The sequence below is a fragment of the Agrilus planipennis genome, unplaced genomic scaffold, assembly GCF_000699045.2.
Source record: "Agrilus planipennis isolate EAB-ADULT unplaced genomic scaffold, Apla_2.0 scaffold10, whole genome shotgun sequence".
Lineage (NCBI taxonomy): Eukaryota > Metazoa > Arthropoda > Insecta > Coleoptera > Buprestidae > Agrilus > Agrilus planipennis.
In genome coordinates, this window is record NW_020442465.1 from 1,684,338 (window position 1) to 1,700,240 (window position 15,903).

General features: G+C 35.5%; 1 protein-coding gene across 1 annotated transcript in view; it reads left to right on the plus strand.

The window, feature by feature from the left end:
- LOC108740489 overlaps positions 1-15,633 on the plus strand; it is a 236,422-nt gene extending 220,789 nt beyond the window's left edge. The window contains exons 5-12 of the mRNA XM_025981020.1: positions 1,716-1,825; positions 8,519-8,964; positions 10,221-10,556; positions 10,620-10,993; positions 11,051-12,857; positions 12,910-14,152; positions 15,072-15,299; positions 15,403-15,633. Of these exons, the coding sequence (XP_025836805.1) occupies positions 1,745-1,825; positions 8,519-8,964; positions 10,221-10,556; positions 10,620-10,993; positions 11,051-12,857; positions 12,910-14,152; positions 15,072-15,299; positions 15,403-15,534 (4,647 nt within the window). The 5' untranslated portion in view covers positions 1,716-1,744 and the 3' untranslated portion in view covers positions 15,535-15,633. The remainder of the gene's footprint in view (positions 1-1,715; positions 1,826-8,518; positions 8,965-10,220; positions 10,557-10,619; positions 10,994-11,050; positions 12,858-12,909; positions 14,153-15,071; positions 15,300-15,402) is intronic.
- Positions 15,634-15,903: the final 270 nt, after the last annotated feature.

Sequence of the window (15,903 nt, forward strand, 5' to 3'; positions counted from 1 at the left end):
TCGTTAAATGGAGAGAAATAAAAGATATTATTTTACTATTCTATAATAATATGCATTTACCAATATAGTACACATTTTGCACACGAACATTATTATTCATACATTGCGTATAGCCTGTTATCTTCGTCTGATGTTTTTTGCTGCTCCAATATTTTAATTGTATTTTGTTACGTATCTTACTCATATCTTGAGATACTGCTGGATCAACTTGATTATATAAAAAGTATTTTTTTAATAGTTTCGCTGCATCAAGTGGTTGTTTGATGCTTGGTACACGTACACAGCTGCAGTTCTTATCTATTTCGGCAACTTAGAAAGTACTGTTCAGTGATTTATAATGCCGCATTGTTGTCGTTAAATAGAGTGAGCGTGACGCTATATATAGTGTATATTGTATGGAAAACAATGTAAACCAACCAAAGTCAAGCAATTTCAACCTTTTAAACAGTTTGTCGTTAAATCGAGTGACGTTATAAAGAGTATACACTGTAATTCTTAATATCTACTTTTACATTGAATTCGGCGGTACATCACAGGTTACATACCTTTATATGACATTCGCAAGGGTTGACAATGAAAACAATAACTTAAACAAATGATCGAAACAATTTAAATGTGAATAGATATTATAAAAACCAGTTATTAGTAATTGATCTTCTTTTTGAGTTGTAAATGACGGAAGAACGAGGTCCTGTTACACATTGCATTTTACGGTGTGGCGCTCGATAATTTTCATTCGAAAGATCCAACAAAACAACTTTCATTTTCTACCTACACGTCTCCGTGGTCGTTGCCGTTGTTCATTGTTATAATCATGCATAAAAACATAAGTATGTTTATGGACACATACATATATGTACAAACAGTAATAATACATACAGGAACTCATTTAACAAACAAACAACTCATTGCAAATACAGTAAAATCGCGATATTGTCAACAACACATAACAGAACTCCCGCCCCTCATGATAGTGCCTGCATATTAACTACCTCCGTATACCATGAACAAACCATACCATCGCCTATAGAAACGAATATTAATTGACGGTAGCAATCGATATTTTTTCTATAAAAATGATTGATAGAATGCTTAAAACAACTCTTTTCTATTTAGAACAATTAGAACATGAATTTCGTTCATGCTGCATGTTTGTCTAATACAAATGGTATAAAGTTTGTTATTAACTAACTAATTAAGAGTGAAATATATAATATTTAAATATTTCAACTGCGAAATAGGATATTTTTTTGGCTAAGTATTCGTGAACTAATATTAGACTTGATTTAAATGAAGAAACTGGATTTCCGGATTGTAACCGCGTCTTATTGATGAAATCACCATGACGGATCATGGTGGCAACGTTTTGCCTCCTATCACATCTTCAAGAACCTTACGTTGTCAATGCAGGATCTCCAACGTAGCTGCTGATGTTCCTGAAGATGTAGAATAACGTCGAACACATTTCATCAATAAAACGTTGTTAGAATCCGGAAACCAAGTTCCTTCAGACAACAACCGTGAAATAATTTAGACGGTTTATAATTATAATGTTTTTATATAAATGCACCTCTTTTTTTTAGTTCGACAGGATGTTGACCTCTTGTGTCCTGCTGTACCTTTTGTTAATTGCTTAGTTCTTTGAAATTGCTTTAAGAATTATGTAAAATAATGACAAAAACAGTACTTAACGTAGGTAATTTTTTTTGTTTCAGCTGTGGTATGGTAAAATATCAACGCTTCCATGACTATAGTAGTAAGTCATGCGATGCGACGATATTCCCCACCTTCGCCCAGTGGTAACTACTTCGTCCATCGCGTAGGGGTAAGTTATTAGGCACACATGTACTTATGTCCATGTAATTGTACACCAAAGGCCAGACAAATAAATTGTACATACGGCAAATTGTCTATTAATCACAAGAATTACATACACAACCTACAGTATTATCTGCAGATTTTTTTAGGTTGATAGATAAATTTTATTAAAAGTGAATTACTGTAGACAGCATGCGCAGCCAGTTTTCTTTTGACAAGATTCGTAATTTAGATGATGCTTACCACCCTGTCTACTATTTTTTAATATTGCTATTAACCAGATTAACTTAACTTCGATTTGTCCGTATTTTGTCAGAAATGTCAATGAAAATACTAGCAAGTTATAAGTAGTGATCAGAATGCTAGTAAACTACTTAATTGTTAATTTAATCATGTTTATATTTTTAGAGAAATATACAAAAAACTGTTTTCAATTTGCTAACAGTAACCATGCGCCACAGATAGTCGTACCTTTTAGTCGTAGTTCTCATTAATTCTAGGATTGGATGTTTTTAAATGTAACTTTAGACACCTGTATCCAAAGTCCAAAAGTGGGATTGTGGAATTACCACATCACTTAAGCATTCTTTTCGAATTTAGATCGCAAGCAGTCGAACATTAAAAAAAAAACTAACCTAGCCTAACTCATCCCCAACATACATTGTGTTACATACCTATTAAATATTTTTGGAATGATTTTCGTCTTTTCTTGTGAAAAATTGGATATTGCTTGAATCATTAATTAAAACTTCAGATAACAATCACTTCAAAAATTTTTTAATAATTAGTTTAGCTTAGGCGAGGTGATGTATGTTTCTTTTTAAGCATTCAATTTTTGTTAACTATGTTTTTCTAAAGTTTGAAAAGAACTCTGGTCATAGTTTACCTGTAAACAGTGTCGACCAATGTTTTTAAGAAGTGCAAATGTAGCAACAATTCAACGAGCGTAGCTTTGTCATTGTGCAGTCCGAACCCAAGGTTCATGACATTCTAAATTACCTGTACCATTTCGGGCATTCGTCGAAACACACGGCTATTGGTTATTTTCATAGTTTACGCATAACGTATGCGTAATAATTTACTGATTTACTGTTGTATAATTGCGAATTGAATAGAACCGTTATTAAACAGTTCATTTATTGTCTGATAATCATCACAGTGACAGATTGCAGGCATGGAATCGAGACAAACGGAATGATATTATTAAGGACTCTTAATAAAGAGACTGTAATAGCCGTTGATACGACAGTGAAGTTTCTTTTGTTAAAGGAAACAATGGGCCGTTCTCTGAATTAATTTCAAGAAGCTTCTAAAATACTTTGTAATTAAAATTGGAATGTACACCATATAATCCATTCAGGACCAGATGTAGCAATTTAGCTGCTCCGCGTAACAGTTTTTATCTAATAGGAGTTTCCAGAATACTATGTTGAATTAATGAAAAAATAATATCCAATTTTTTGCTTTAGAAATGTAATAATCAGTAAAAAATTGGGGAGAATTTCCTTGTATTGTCAATTCAAAAAACCTGAAAAATCATTACATTTCGGGCGCTCAAAATAATTGGTTCCATTTTTCTCATTTTTCTTCTTTCTTGGCTACCATTAGGAGACGGCATTAAGAAAATTACAAAATAGCATTTTATTTTGCCCCTCATTTAGGGCATTTATCCCCCCTTGGGGGCATTCAGTTTTTCATAAGCAACTGTGTGGACAGTGACAGTTACCTGTAGCTTATTTGCCACCTTTGGTCATTAATAAAATGTACCTTGTTTTTGGTTAATGATTAAAAATAGTTATCATGATTAAACATATTACATTACATTTTTAAAAAACTTACTTCAGGTAGCAAAATACAATTTTCTTCATTGTTTTGGATCTGTGAATAGAACATGATGATCTTTACCTGTAACAAAGGAATGAGGTGTTAGCAAAAATTGAGAAACTACACCTTGTGCATGATGCATTTTATACTATTTGAATTAATTATTAATATAGTAAACCGTTCTCGAAACTCAAGCTTAAGTTATATACGAAATGTTTATAAGAGAAAATGTTAGAGAATTGATAAACGCCAATGGAATAATTCTGCCAGCTACATTCACCAAATTTGAAAAGATGGATTTTAATAATAGCAAACTGTGCTTATTTAACACAATTATTTGAATGATATTTGTTGAAGAGTGGGTTGAGCTAATATGTATTTATTTCAGTAACAATTAATGATGAGTTGAAATACGCATTAAACACCAAAACATCTAAAATCTAAATATCATTTATGCCAAAGGAAACAGAAAATTTGTTCGTTTCTGAATATTCTTTTTATCTTTTTAAGTTTTTTTTTATGAATCACTTCAGCTAGACAAGGGAAATACCAAACATATTGTTAGTTTATAATATAATTTCAAGTTAGTTGTTATGGTTTGATTAAGGTAATAAAAAATTTGATGGATTTTGGACTGAATTAATTTACTACTTGAACCATTTTGTCTAATGGATTATCATCGCTGTAATAATAGTAAAAAGTCTGGAATAAATTAGGTTTTATGTGTACGCGGCAGTACCAGATTCAAACTCAGTACTGTTCGTTTCAGGAAGTTAGAGATGTACCCCTTCCCTTTATTAGCATGCGCTGAAGCATAATTCCAAATTCAATCATATTTGTCTGCGGAGCTCATTTCTCCACCGATCATAGAGCGAGAACTAGACAAAAGTGTACAGTGCCACTTGCAAAATTATTTAAACTGCCTCGTTAAAATTTAATAATATGCTTTATTTAAAAGCATATTTAGCCAAAAATAATAACAAGTGAATTAACTTAACGCTCTATACACCTATAAAACTTTTGATTTGTTTTCTACTGTTAATTTATATACATTTTTGTTTTAAGAAATTGCTAAACATTTTCGTCTAGTACTGTACAGTTCTAGCCGATCTCCTAAGACCGCCCATCGAGAGCTCTGCTCGTTCAAGCGTGCTCCAACCGTTTCTGTCTTGCTCACGCCTAGTGTGTATTCTTTCTATTTTCGCGAATATTTCTTCAAGGTCACAATTCTAACAAATTGAAATAGACTGTACTAATACAAACTATCTTTTCATATTGATAAAAAATACACTTCTCATTAAAATTATTCGTAAGTGTCCACAGGAAAATATTAGTGTAGAATATTTTCTATATGTAGACATATATATTTTGGTTTTCCCATTAATTCAACGTAATTCCTAACGCCATTTGTGTAGCTCATGATATATGGCGTTGTTCTTTACTAAATACACGATTATAAATAATGATTTTATTACACCAGTGTCTAAAATGTCTCACCCACCTTGTACATTTGAATCATTGTGCACACTTACATATTGTAATGTGTGGAACCGGAGCCCAACTAACGCGAAATAACGTCTCGCATGTACGAAAGGGGCAATTTATCCGTCAACATTTTTTCCTTGTAGTAAAACGTTTCTTTCCTACACCCACCCGTTGTTTTGCACGCCACGGGATAATAATAATAATTCCATAACTGTAAATAACCGCTCATATGTTCGCGCATTAATTTATAGATTATGGATTCCGGTGTCACATTAAATAATAGACTGGGATGTAGTTGTACACGGCCATGCTGATAAGCCAGACGGAGAGTAATTACGAACAATAACATCCTGAATTACTTACATCTCATCCATCGGGGAAAAGGTTAATTCTACCGCCGGGTCTCTCAATCACCATCAATTAAAAATCGAAACTGTCCGCTTCCTACTCACTAGGAAAACGGAACCATGCAATTATTTTTTAGTTGGTAAATATAGATACATACCTATCTAGTAAAATTTGTATTCAGAAATGTTTTCAAAATTTACTGCCCCTTAACGAAGTATCAGCTTGGACAAGCGCCCCCTTTACGTTACGCCTCTGAATTAAGTCATATTTATTCCAATACTAGCTTTTCCCCGCGGTTTCGCTCGCCGAAATAAATATTGTTTCTCTATAATACCTATTAACTCCTAATTCACCCTTACAACGTTTTAATTTTATGTAATGTCGACATCTTAGATTTGAAATACAAACGTAGCAGGAATATTTCATCCTTGAGGGTTGATTTTTAAAAATTGCCAAAACATATATTTGCTTAATTTCAACAATGAGCAACATTCGAGTAAATCCGAGTACAAATAAAATATACCCCATGGAAACGTTTCATTTGATTAATAATATCAAACAGCATATATAAACGAAGTTTTAAGTAAATTCAACCACAAATAAATTATGTCCCAAACAAACATTGCAACACCTTTAGAGATTGAATTTTTTAAAATGTCGAGATACGTCTTTCAGAAATTAAATGAGAGACCATCACTTATACCCCCCAACAGAGATTGAATTTTTTAACCAGTTTCAAGTAAATCTGACCAAAAAGAAACATGCAATCTTTGCAAACCCCTTTCAGCTTCCTGAAGAGGTAGAATTTTGTAAAATGTTGAAATAGGTATATGTATATCACTAATTTTATATGAAAAAGCAGTAAAGCCAAGTTTCAGGTAAATCTGACTATAAATAAAACACCATACTTAACCATAGACAACATTACGTTTAGCTGTCAGTTGCGTTTTGTTATTCCATGTCAATTGAGTTTTGTTATACCATTTTTAACAAATGAACGGCTAAACTGATGTTTTGACTGATAAATTTTTCGTTTTGCTGTCAATTGTGTTTTGCCATTCCATGTCAGTTGAGTTTTCTTATACCACTTTGTTTTTGCATGGGAACGGGATAAAAAGTATTCTATGTCCGTCTCCTGGTTCTAAGTTACCTCCCCGTCAATTTTCAGCCAAATCGGTTCAGCTTAACCTAACCTAACTAATATTATAAATGCGAATCTGAGTTTGTTTGTTAGCGTTTCACGCCTTAACTACTTAACCGATCATCATAAAAATTTTGTATACACATTATTAGAGGCACAGAAAAGGACATAGAGTATCTTTTATCCAGAAAACAAACTACTGTTTCGGAAGGATAGAGAAATTGCCATTCATCTCGATAGAGAAGAAAGTATTTACTGTTATTCTACGTAAACTATATGTTTAACCACTTAAAACATTAGTTTTATCCTTGATGTTGGTCAGGACTTTTTATCAAATTATTTTATTTTCGATGATCATCGGTTAAAAGCCTGTAATTTATAATGTTATGCGGTTAGTTATTATTGCGTGGAATTTACTTTGTTAAGGTTAGTCGTAGTTGCGAAAAAGTAGATAGTTTGACATGAGCAGCGTTCCCCCTAGATGGCGTCCAACAACGACCGGGTCTCCGCCATTTAAATTATTTATATGCCAACTGGCGCGCTGGCCGTTGCAAAAGAAAAACGAAGAATAAATTACACCATCATCGGTGGATTGTTAATGGACGCGTTATATCAAAGAGCCCAGAATGCCATTAGATGGGTATCTATTGTAAATGAATCCGCTTACGGAACAAAATTAACCTACGAGATGCCCGATTCAAAGAACATCTCACGGAAACGTGGATCTTCTCTGCAACGTAACCAATTTAACCATTTAAAATTAACTCGATAGGTACAGAGAACATTGGTTAGTAATTTATCGAAACCAACAGATGTGGATATAGATTTTGAACTTATTAGTTCTCATTAGCACGCCATATACAGTGTTGATAATTCACCGACTAACCCAAGTGCATTTTAAAATGACCTTGCAGATAGTTATCAAAATCACGTTAAAGGCCACCAAATGACCTTAGAGATAGTTATCAAAATCACGGTACAGGTTACCATTAAATGCTCCTCATTAAACATTTCTACATTTCTAGAGTTTGTGAAGAGATAATCGATCGAATATTCTACCTATACATTAGATAAACTGAAATCTTTTAATCCTTAATTTCTTTGACCTTGCACCCATGAAAATTTTAATCAAAAAACCATACAGAACATTATACTCTAATCTCAGTTAATTTGGTGGGAGTTGATTTTATGCAAGGATTATGAGAGGTTCTTTGTATGGTTCCATTTTTTTTTTTAAAGTAGATTATTATTTATTCCACAAAATTCCGTACAGCTCCATACTTAATTAAAGTAAAATATGATAAAATACAAAATAATTACTAAACTGGAAAAGTTTTAAAATGCGTTTACCCATATTTGTAAAAGTAGAAAGAACCGAAATATAACATCGAGTTACTGCCGCGGAAGCCTACATATGAAAGACCATAAAGATGCACATTCCTGTGATGAATTGAAACGCAAACTGGCGAAATGCTTCATTGAATAAACATTAATTTTATCGAATAAAATCGCTCAGAAACCGATGCATTTTTACAACAGTTCCCAATCATGTCAACAGTTGCAACCGGCGTGCAAGCAGATGTCTATCTGAAATACTTCCGCGAGATGCAATAAAATTGTACAATTTGTGATCGCTGACTGAATCGACCGAAGCGACGTTACTTTACCAAACGGCCAATGAATAAATAAGATATTATTTTTATACCAAAGCATCACGCTTCCTTTCAGTAGGTAATACAACGTCGTGTATCAATCGTTACCAGCGAATACGTCTACCTTTACTCAAGATTGAATCAAACCTTTTGCCTTGAAGCGTGTTGAACTATACTAACAATCTAATCTACAAAATAAATAAATGAAATTCAATTAGATGCGATAACTATGTACAAACTTCTTTTACAGGAAGATTCGTCGTGCCAATCATCCCCCTCAACCCCATCGGCACGTCACTGCGACGACCACTTCCCTCCACCCCGTTCGATGCGCGTCTCAGAGCCATGGCTTTATGGAAGCGTACGTTCAGCGCCTCCCGCACGATTCTTCCTTACGCCGGCTCTGGTACTCTGCACATGCGCAGAATACATCAACGGTACGAAGCGGTCGGCCAAGAAGAGTCCCACAATGTGCAAAAAGTGCAAGGGTACCCGATTGCCGTTTCATATGCTCGAACCCTTGCCCCCTTGTGCCAATGCTGCCAGCAAATACGGTACTGTGAGATGCTACCCGACCGCACCAGGGCCGGCTTCAGGGAGTATCGCGTATCGAGCGGGCACCGCCAGGGTTTCCAGTAGTTCTCGACCAAGTATTTTGCCGAATGCCGGACCAGATCCATACGAATATTTGAGAAGGTTATTAAACATTTTTATTTTTTCTCAATGAAGCTGTAGGTCCTTAATTAGAAAATATTTTGACTACTGTCGAATAATTTTTTTATTCGTTTAAAATAAACCAACTATTGGGATCCGTCAAATGGGCATACACTATCTGGTGGCAAAATTTATAACTCGAAAGAGGGAAAAATTTACATAGGAACTGAGTCGACGAAGTTTTCTTCTAAAGTTAAATCAAATAAAAAGTTAATATGTTAAGTGAAAAGCTGCAATAGCACTTGACGGAATTTGAAGGTTAGCTTCCGGATTTGTTATTTCCGAATTTTATAAAGTGATTGGCATTGAAAACACACTCACCTTCAACGAAATTTCCTTTCCGAGGCTTTGTGTCAGCCCAATCACATATTGTGTCAATACTTATCGTTTTATCCTAATTTAAAAACTTGGAAATTGCACGCTACACTATAGGAACTACGATAAATTTTCCCTAATCGGCGCCATGTTTTTAGGCTCCTCCCATTTGACGCATCCCAATAGAGATTAGAGATTTATTCGGCGTTAATTTAATGACGGCGTCGACAGTTATTATTGACCTGCAAAGTTCATTACCAACTTAATGCGCAATTGCGCCTTTGACCTGATCCGCTTGTAGAATTGCTCGCGAATTAATTGCGTACCGTACCGGTGTACGTGCGAAAATTGTATTTAATTATCGATTCAAGGTCAAAACTGTTTGTTCTTTAAACGGACGCATTCCAATTAAAACTATTTCATTACCGAAAGAGTCATGAGAATAAGAGCAGTGTATGTCGACAGGGTAATTGCATGTTATAAATGGTAATAATGTTGGTACTGTTTTGTTCCCAAGTTCGTGGATTTCCTTTTACGCTGAAGTAAATTGACAACACTGTTTTGCAAGTGATAATCATCGACAGGGTAGGAAAAATATGTCAAGGATTAGGTTAATCCAACAGGTTCAATTTGGGAAGACGTAAAGTAGATCATATTTTATCATAGAAATAAATAATTAATGACTCTTTTGCATTTCTAAATTCATCCAACTACAATTATTAAGAAATTAGTAACCAATAATAAAAGGTTAAACATTTTTGTTATAATAAGTTTGTTTTATAATTAAAATTGAAAAAGGAAGTAAAAATTGCATCAGGTTTTCGTACCGATTTCTATAAATGTTCCAATGTCTTTCTCTACTACATTAATAGGGTCATATTGATCATAAAAATCAGTTTTCGCTTAACTTTCTCATGTTACAGAGCCCGTACTTCAAATTCCGATCCCAATTCAACGATTTCGAAACGAGCAAAATCTCCTAGCAAAAGCCTCCGCAACGATACCTTTTCTCTTCGCAATCAGAATATCAGCAAAAATAAATATGGAACAGCAGGTCGAAAATCGATCCTCGAATGCGAAATTAATCCTTATGATCTCGTCGATGGCGGAGACGAAGGCGAAGTTAACGAAAAAACCATTACATTCTTAAACGGGCAACGAATAAGGGTGAGACCTCCTTTACCAGAACACGATTATGAAGATGTTGGAAGTAACAAATCTAAGGAACCGAAAAAAATTCAGGAAATGAATGAGTTGCGGTAAGTAAACAGCTGGATCAATTACATACATAAAAAAATACTGAAACATTATTTCTCTTTTAGAAGAAACTCTGGATCTACAAAACAAGATTCCCAATCTTCATCTTCTACTCTATCAATTGTCAGTAATGGTACAGCACAACAACAACAACCTTATATCACTCCAGTTTCGAAAACCAACGGTAATGATACGTACAAATCCATCCTGAAGAAGACAACATTCGATTCTGATAACACTAACCGATCACTTGCCCATCGCAGAAGCAAATCGAACTTTTACCTCCCGAACACTGTCAGGAAAAAGGTCCAGTTCATGGACGAGAACGAAGTAGTAAAACATACCGATAATAATGATTATGAGCCGGTCAGAAAACAGTTCGATTCCAAACTCTCTCCGCCAGAGAGTTCGACTTCTTCATCCGAAGAATTAGACGAAGGTAAAGAAAGTTACAAACTCTGTTTAAAGTAGAAGCTAATCAATTTTTATCTTTCAGAAGTTTTTAAACCTCATCGGGTGCAGAGAAGTATCAGTGAGCGATTCGAAAGTCAAAGTTCAAACGTCAAATTCAATGACACTATGGCTTTACGTGTAAAGTCAAGAAAAAAATGCAACAGCAGTAATTTCTCTTCCGTCTTGGTATCACCAAGTGTGGATATAGCGCTTATTAAATCGTTCTCTAAGAATATTCCCTCTAGACCACCACCACCATTACCACCTCCGAAGATTGAAGAAGTCGAAGAATACAATTCTCCAAATGAGGAATCTATTCCGAAAAACAATGAAGAAACTATTAAGTCCAATATAAATTTTGGAGGATCACTTGTGGTTGTGAGTGAAGATGAGGAAGTACACATAAAACACGATGAAACACCGGAAGAGCATACAGCATACAAACAAGAAGAATGTGCACTTAAAATAGTAAATGAGCTACAATATCTGCCTCCTCCAATGGCACCTCCAAGGAAGAAAAACAACAAACCGACCATCCTTAACGTTATTAACGAATCAACTGAAAATACACTTCCTGTTCCTCAAGAAATGGAAAGAATGCTTCAACGTGATAAAAGTGAGGATATCAAGGAAGAAGTCGTTATCAAGACCGCAACATTGCCACCTATTTTATCAACCTCTAATAAAACAGTAGTTCAAATACGTTCAGCACCTGATACATACAAAATCCAAATCAAAAATGATTATGCATCAAGTGACATTCCAGACAATATTTGCGCCATTGAAAATGTGCAACGAAAAACATCAATAATGATCAATGGGGATAACTGTTATTCAACCGTCAACGTCAGCGACGATACTCCCCTTTATCTTTCTTCCGTTGTTGTAAGCGATGCAAATACTAAAATTATTCAAACCTCCAATGAACAGAAAGAAGCCGAACAATTGAGCATCCTCCCAAATAAGTTTATTTTGAATGGAAATTATGAAAACAAAAGCATCGTTACCGTTACATGTACCCCATTTATCGGAGACAGTCACAGATTGGTTGAATCATCTACAATAACGAAGAACGAAAATGAAGAATTAAAGGAATCAGTGACCGCCGAAGAAAAAGTTGTAAAACCTGAACTACTTGAGCAAGAGTCTTTTGAGCAGCCAGCAAAAGAAGATAAACTACTTGAGCAAGACAATTTAGAAGAAAAATCGGCGGAAATAACGGAAGAACAAATAAAACAAGAACAGATTCAAACACGTGAAGAATATAAAGTGGTGTATGAAGATCCAGAAGTGGAAGAGAAAAAGCTGAGAGAGATTTTGAGAAATCCTGTGGAAGCAGTCAAATTGAATTTAGTCCCGCATGTCTGCGGTAAGTCAGACATGACAAGGAGACCACTGGGGAAATTGACCAGATGTTGCAGTTTCACTGAATCATCAGAAAACTGCAAATCTACTGATTATGAAAAATATAATCACCATAGAAGCACTTACTTTGATGAACTAACGGCAAACTCAACTCCGAAGCAAGATTCCAGCATTACTTCTACCGATACAGGGAACTCATCTATGCATTACGAAACCATGGAACAAGAATCAGATTTCTACACAGACCATAGCAACAGGAGCTCTGGAGGTGAAGACGATTCCGTAGTCCGTTCGAAATTCTACGAATTATTAGCGGACTCAGCTATCACCGAATTATCAGAAACAGATGACCATCAGTACGAAAGCATAAAGAACAACGCGGATCCTATTTATGAAGAAATAGAAATACCTCCACCATTGCCTACAAGTCCACCACCTAAGAATATCATCGATGATCTTCAGCTCGACAAACAAATCACAACTAGGTATGTTGCATTTTGTAAATTAATTCAATTATTCATTTTTCTTTGTTACTAGATCAATATTTGAAGGAGCTTCGAAGTATGACATATTAAGCTACTTAGTAGATGCCAAAGAACGCGGAATAGTACCAGAAGACAGCTATGTTTTTGGTAATTCGGAAGTCGTAATTGAAGAAGAAACGTTGAAAGAATCCAATAGAGGTTCTCACATGAGCACCATAAGTGATTCCAGTGAAGATAGTTCCTTGATAATACCCTGCACATTCAGCGACGAAAAAGCATCTTATCAGAAATCGGCAGAAGTCGAAAGAAACGATTCCGGCGTTGGGTCAGAAACGAGTAAGGTTTCCTTAACGAAATATAGAAATAAACAAGAATCTGCGTCAAATTGTGAAGATTGTGAAACGTCAATAGAAATACAGACGGAAAGCGAAGCGTTACTGTGCCGTAAATGTATGAAGAGGCGTTCAGAACGTAAAGAAATAATTACCGAAATCGTAGAAACAGAAGAAAAATACAGCAGGGATCTACAAATTATTTTAGAGGAATTTTATCAACCGATGTTGGTGGCAGGCCTTTTAACCCAAGATCAATTATCCGCGATCTTTTTGAATGTTGAAGAACTCTTAGAAAACAGTCAGGCATTAGCCGAAAGATTACGAGACGCAGTCGAGATAGCTGCGGAGCAAGGTGACGAAGATCTATTGACTGTTAACATTGGAAAACTTTTTCTGGAAGCCGCCCCAATGTTACACGCTTTTGAAACATACTGCGTACGTCAAGCGGGAGCCAGCCTTCTACTGGCAAGTTTAGAAAAGGACAAGGAACTTCTACGCATATTCCTGAGGGTGTCCCAAATGGAAAACACGATGCTGCGGCGAATGAACCTAAACTCGTTTCTAATGGTACCCGTCCAACGGGTCACAAAATATCCACTCCTTCTCGCACGTCTGCATAAAGCAACTCCGGCCCAGCACGAAACCAAAGAGCAGCTGATGGAGGCCAAACATCAGATCGAACTGCACCTTAATCACATGAACTCGGAAACAAAAGACGTGCCCAGTAAATTATGGAGACGGATCGGGAGCAGTTCAGGAAGGAGGCTCAGCACCGAAATGGATCTTGTTAGTATAAAGTTGAGGAAGATTGCCGTGGACGTGCTCGAATGGAACCACGAAGAAGCGAGATTCGCATTGGAAGGAAAGTTACTTTTCACCCAACCAACTGATAATAACTGGAGGAAGGGAAGAACGATTAAACTCAGTCCCGTTAATGCTTTACTTGTTACAAATGGAAAGGTAATTGATAATACATGGACAAACTAATGTAAAATACAGGGTCATTCAAAAAGGACTTAACAATTAATAAATACAATCGTAAGTTTGTACGGTTTCAAAGGCAAACGTGTTTTCAACATACGCTAAATAGTCGTCAGTGGAACGTACAGCTCGCGAGAAGCACGCTGAGTCGATTTCGGAGGGCTATTGACAAAACTTTGTCTCCCTTTGAGATACTTTGAATTTTTTTACTTCAATGCATTCATGGTCATCATAGGGTCGTCATTCCTAAGACTGGTTGGACACACACCTCTACTCCTTCCTACCTCTACCCCTCCTAACTCCCGTATCTGCCTCTAATATGTCTCTGACTAGGCCTTCATGCCTGAGGTGTCCTACTAACCTATCTCGCCTATTTTAATTGACTTCCATAGAATCCTCTATTCTCTTATTCTTTCTAATACCTCTTCATGTCTAACCTTCTCTATCCACGCTATCCTCATCATTCTCTCTCTCACTTGCTCAACGACTTGATGATTTCTTATTATGCACTTAAGGCATTCATAAACTTAAGCCTACTAGGAGAAACTTTAGTCTACTTGGTACGGAAATTTCATTGTCAAACCAAAAGACACAGATAGCACTTTCGGGTTCGTCTAGTGAAGTCAGCCATCTTTGATGCAACTGTCGCTAGCGCACGCGACGGTGGAATTCAGTACTAGTGAACTACGCGGGTTAAAATTTGAAAGTTGATGTGTTTCCCTACAAATTGACACTACAATCGGTTTTGTGGCTTCTCTCAATAAATTTATATAACTTTTGAAAGTTGTAAAGTCCTTTTTAAATCACCCTCTATTATAAATGAGCGTTGTGTTCGACAAATCTGCATCATTTATTTATTTTATTGCATTACATTTATACAAACAACAATAACTTTTAGAATCCTTTTGGAAATCGACCCGACCGACTAGAAGACGACGGATTGAGATTCCCTAAAGGATCGGGCATAAGGGAAGCCGCTTTACTTTTAGTAAGGGATAAAAATGGGAGATACTCCCTTTTACGTGATCCCCTTTATCTGGACAGGTGTGTGATAGCTACCGATCCAGCATGGCAAAGTTATTTCGAAGTTCAAGAAGTGATTGGAAAGGATACATTTATTTTCAAGGTACCATTATATTTTGTTAAATAGAAAGCAATTGCAGTAGTACCTAATTAGATTGCAGTACTCTTGATTAATTGCTATTGTACATAATTTGCTTTTTTATCAGGCTGAAGATGAAGAGATGACCCAAACATGGTACAAAGAATTACAATTTCATGCCCAAGGTTTAGGAATATGGAGAAAAAGAAGGAACGCCTTGGCAAACATAATGATTAACGGAATGGGTCTTCGAACGTGAACTCAACCAGCATCCCTCTCTTACATTCCTAATAAATTAATATTATTTTCTAAACTTATAAATATATACATATTATGCATTAATTAATGTACATACTGATTAAACAATAAATAGATTTTTAGAAATTTATTAATGTTCTTGATGTTTTTTTGCGATGAAAAATTCGTGTCAAAATCATCCCTAATGAACGAGCAAATTGCGGAGGAGAGGGTGTAAGTAAAATTATGAAGATGTTATTACATGCGCTAATACATTTACACAGGTCGTGGTAGATAATAATACTTACTACTACACAAAAACTATATAACTATCACGTCTTATAAAATCGTGTCCGTTAATATTATTGCTTTTGTATTGAACAATTTCAGT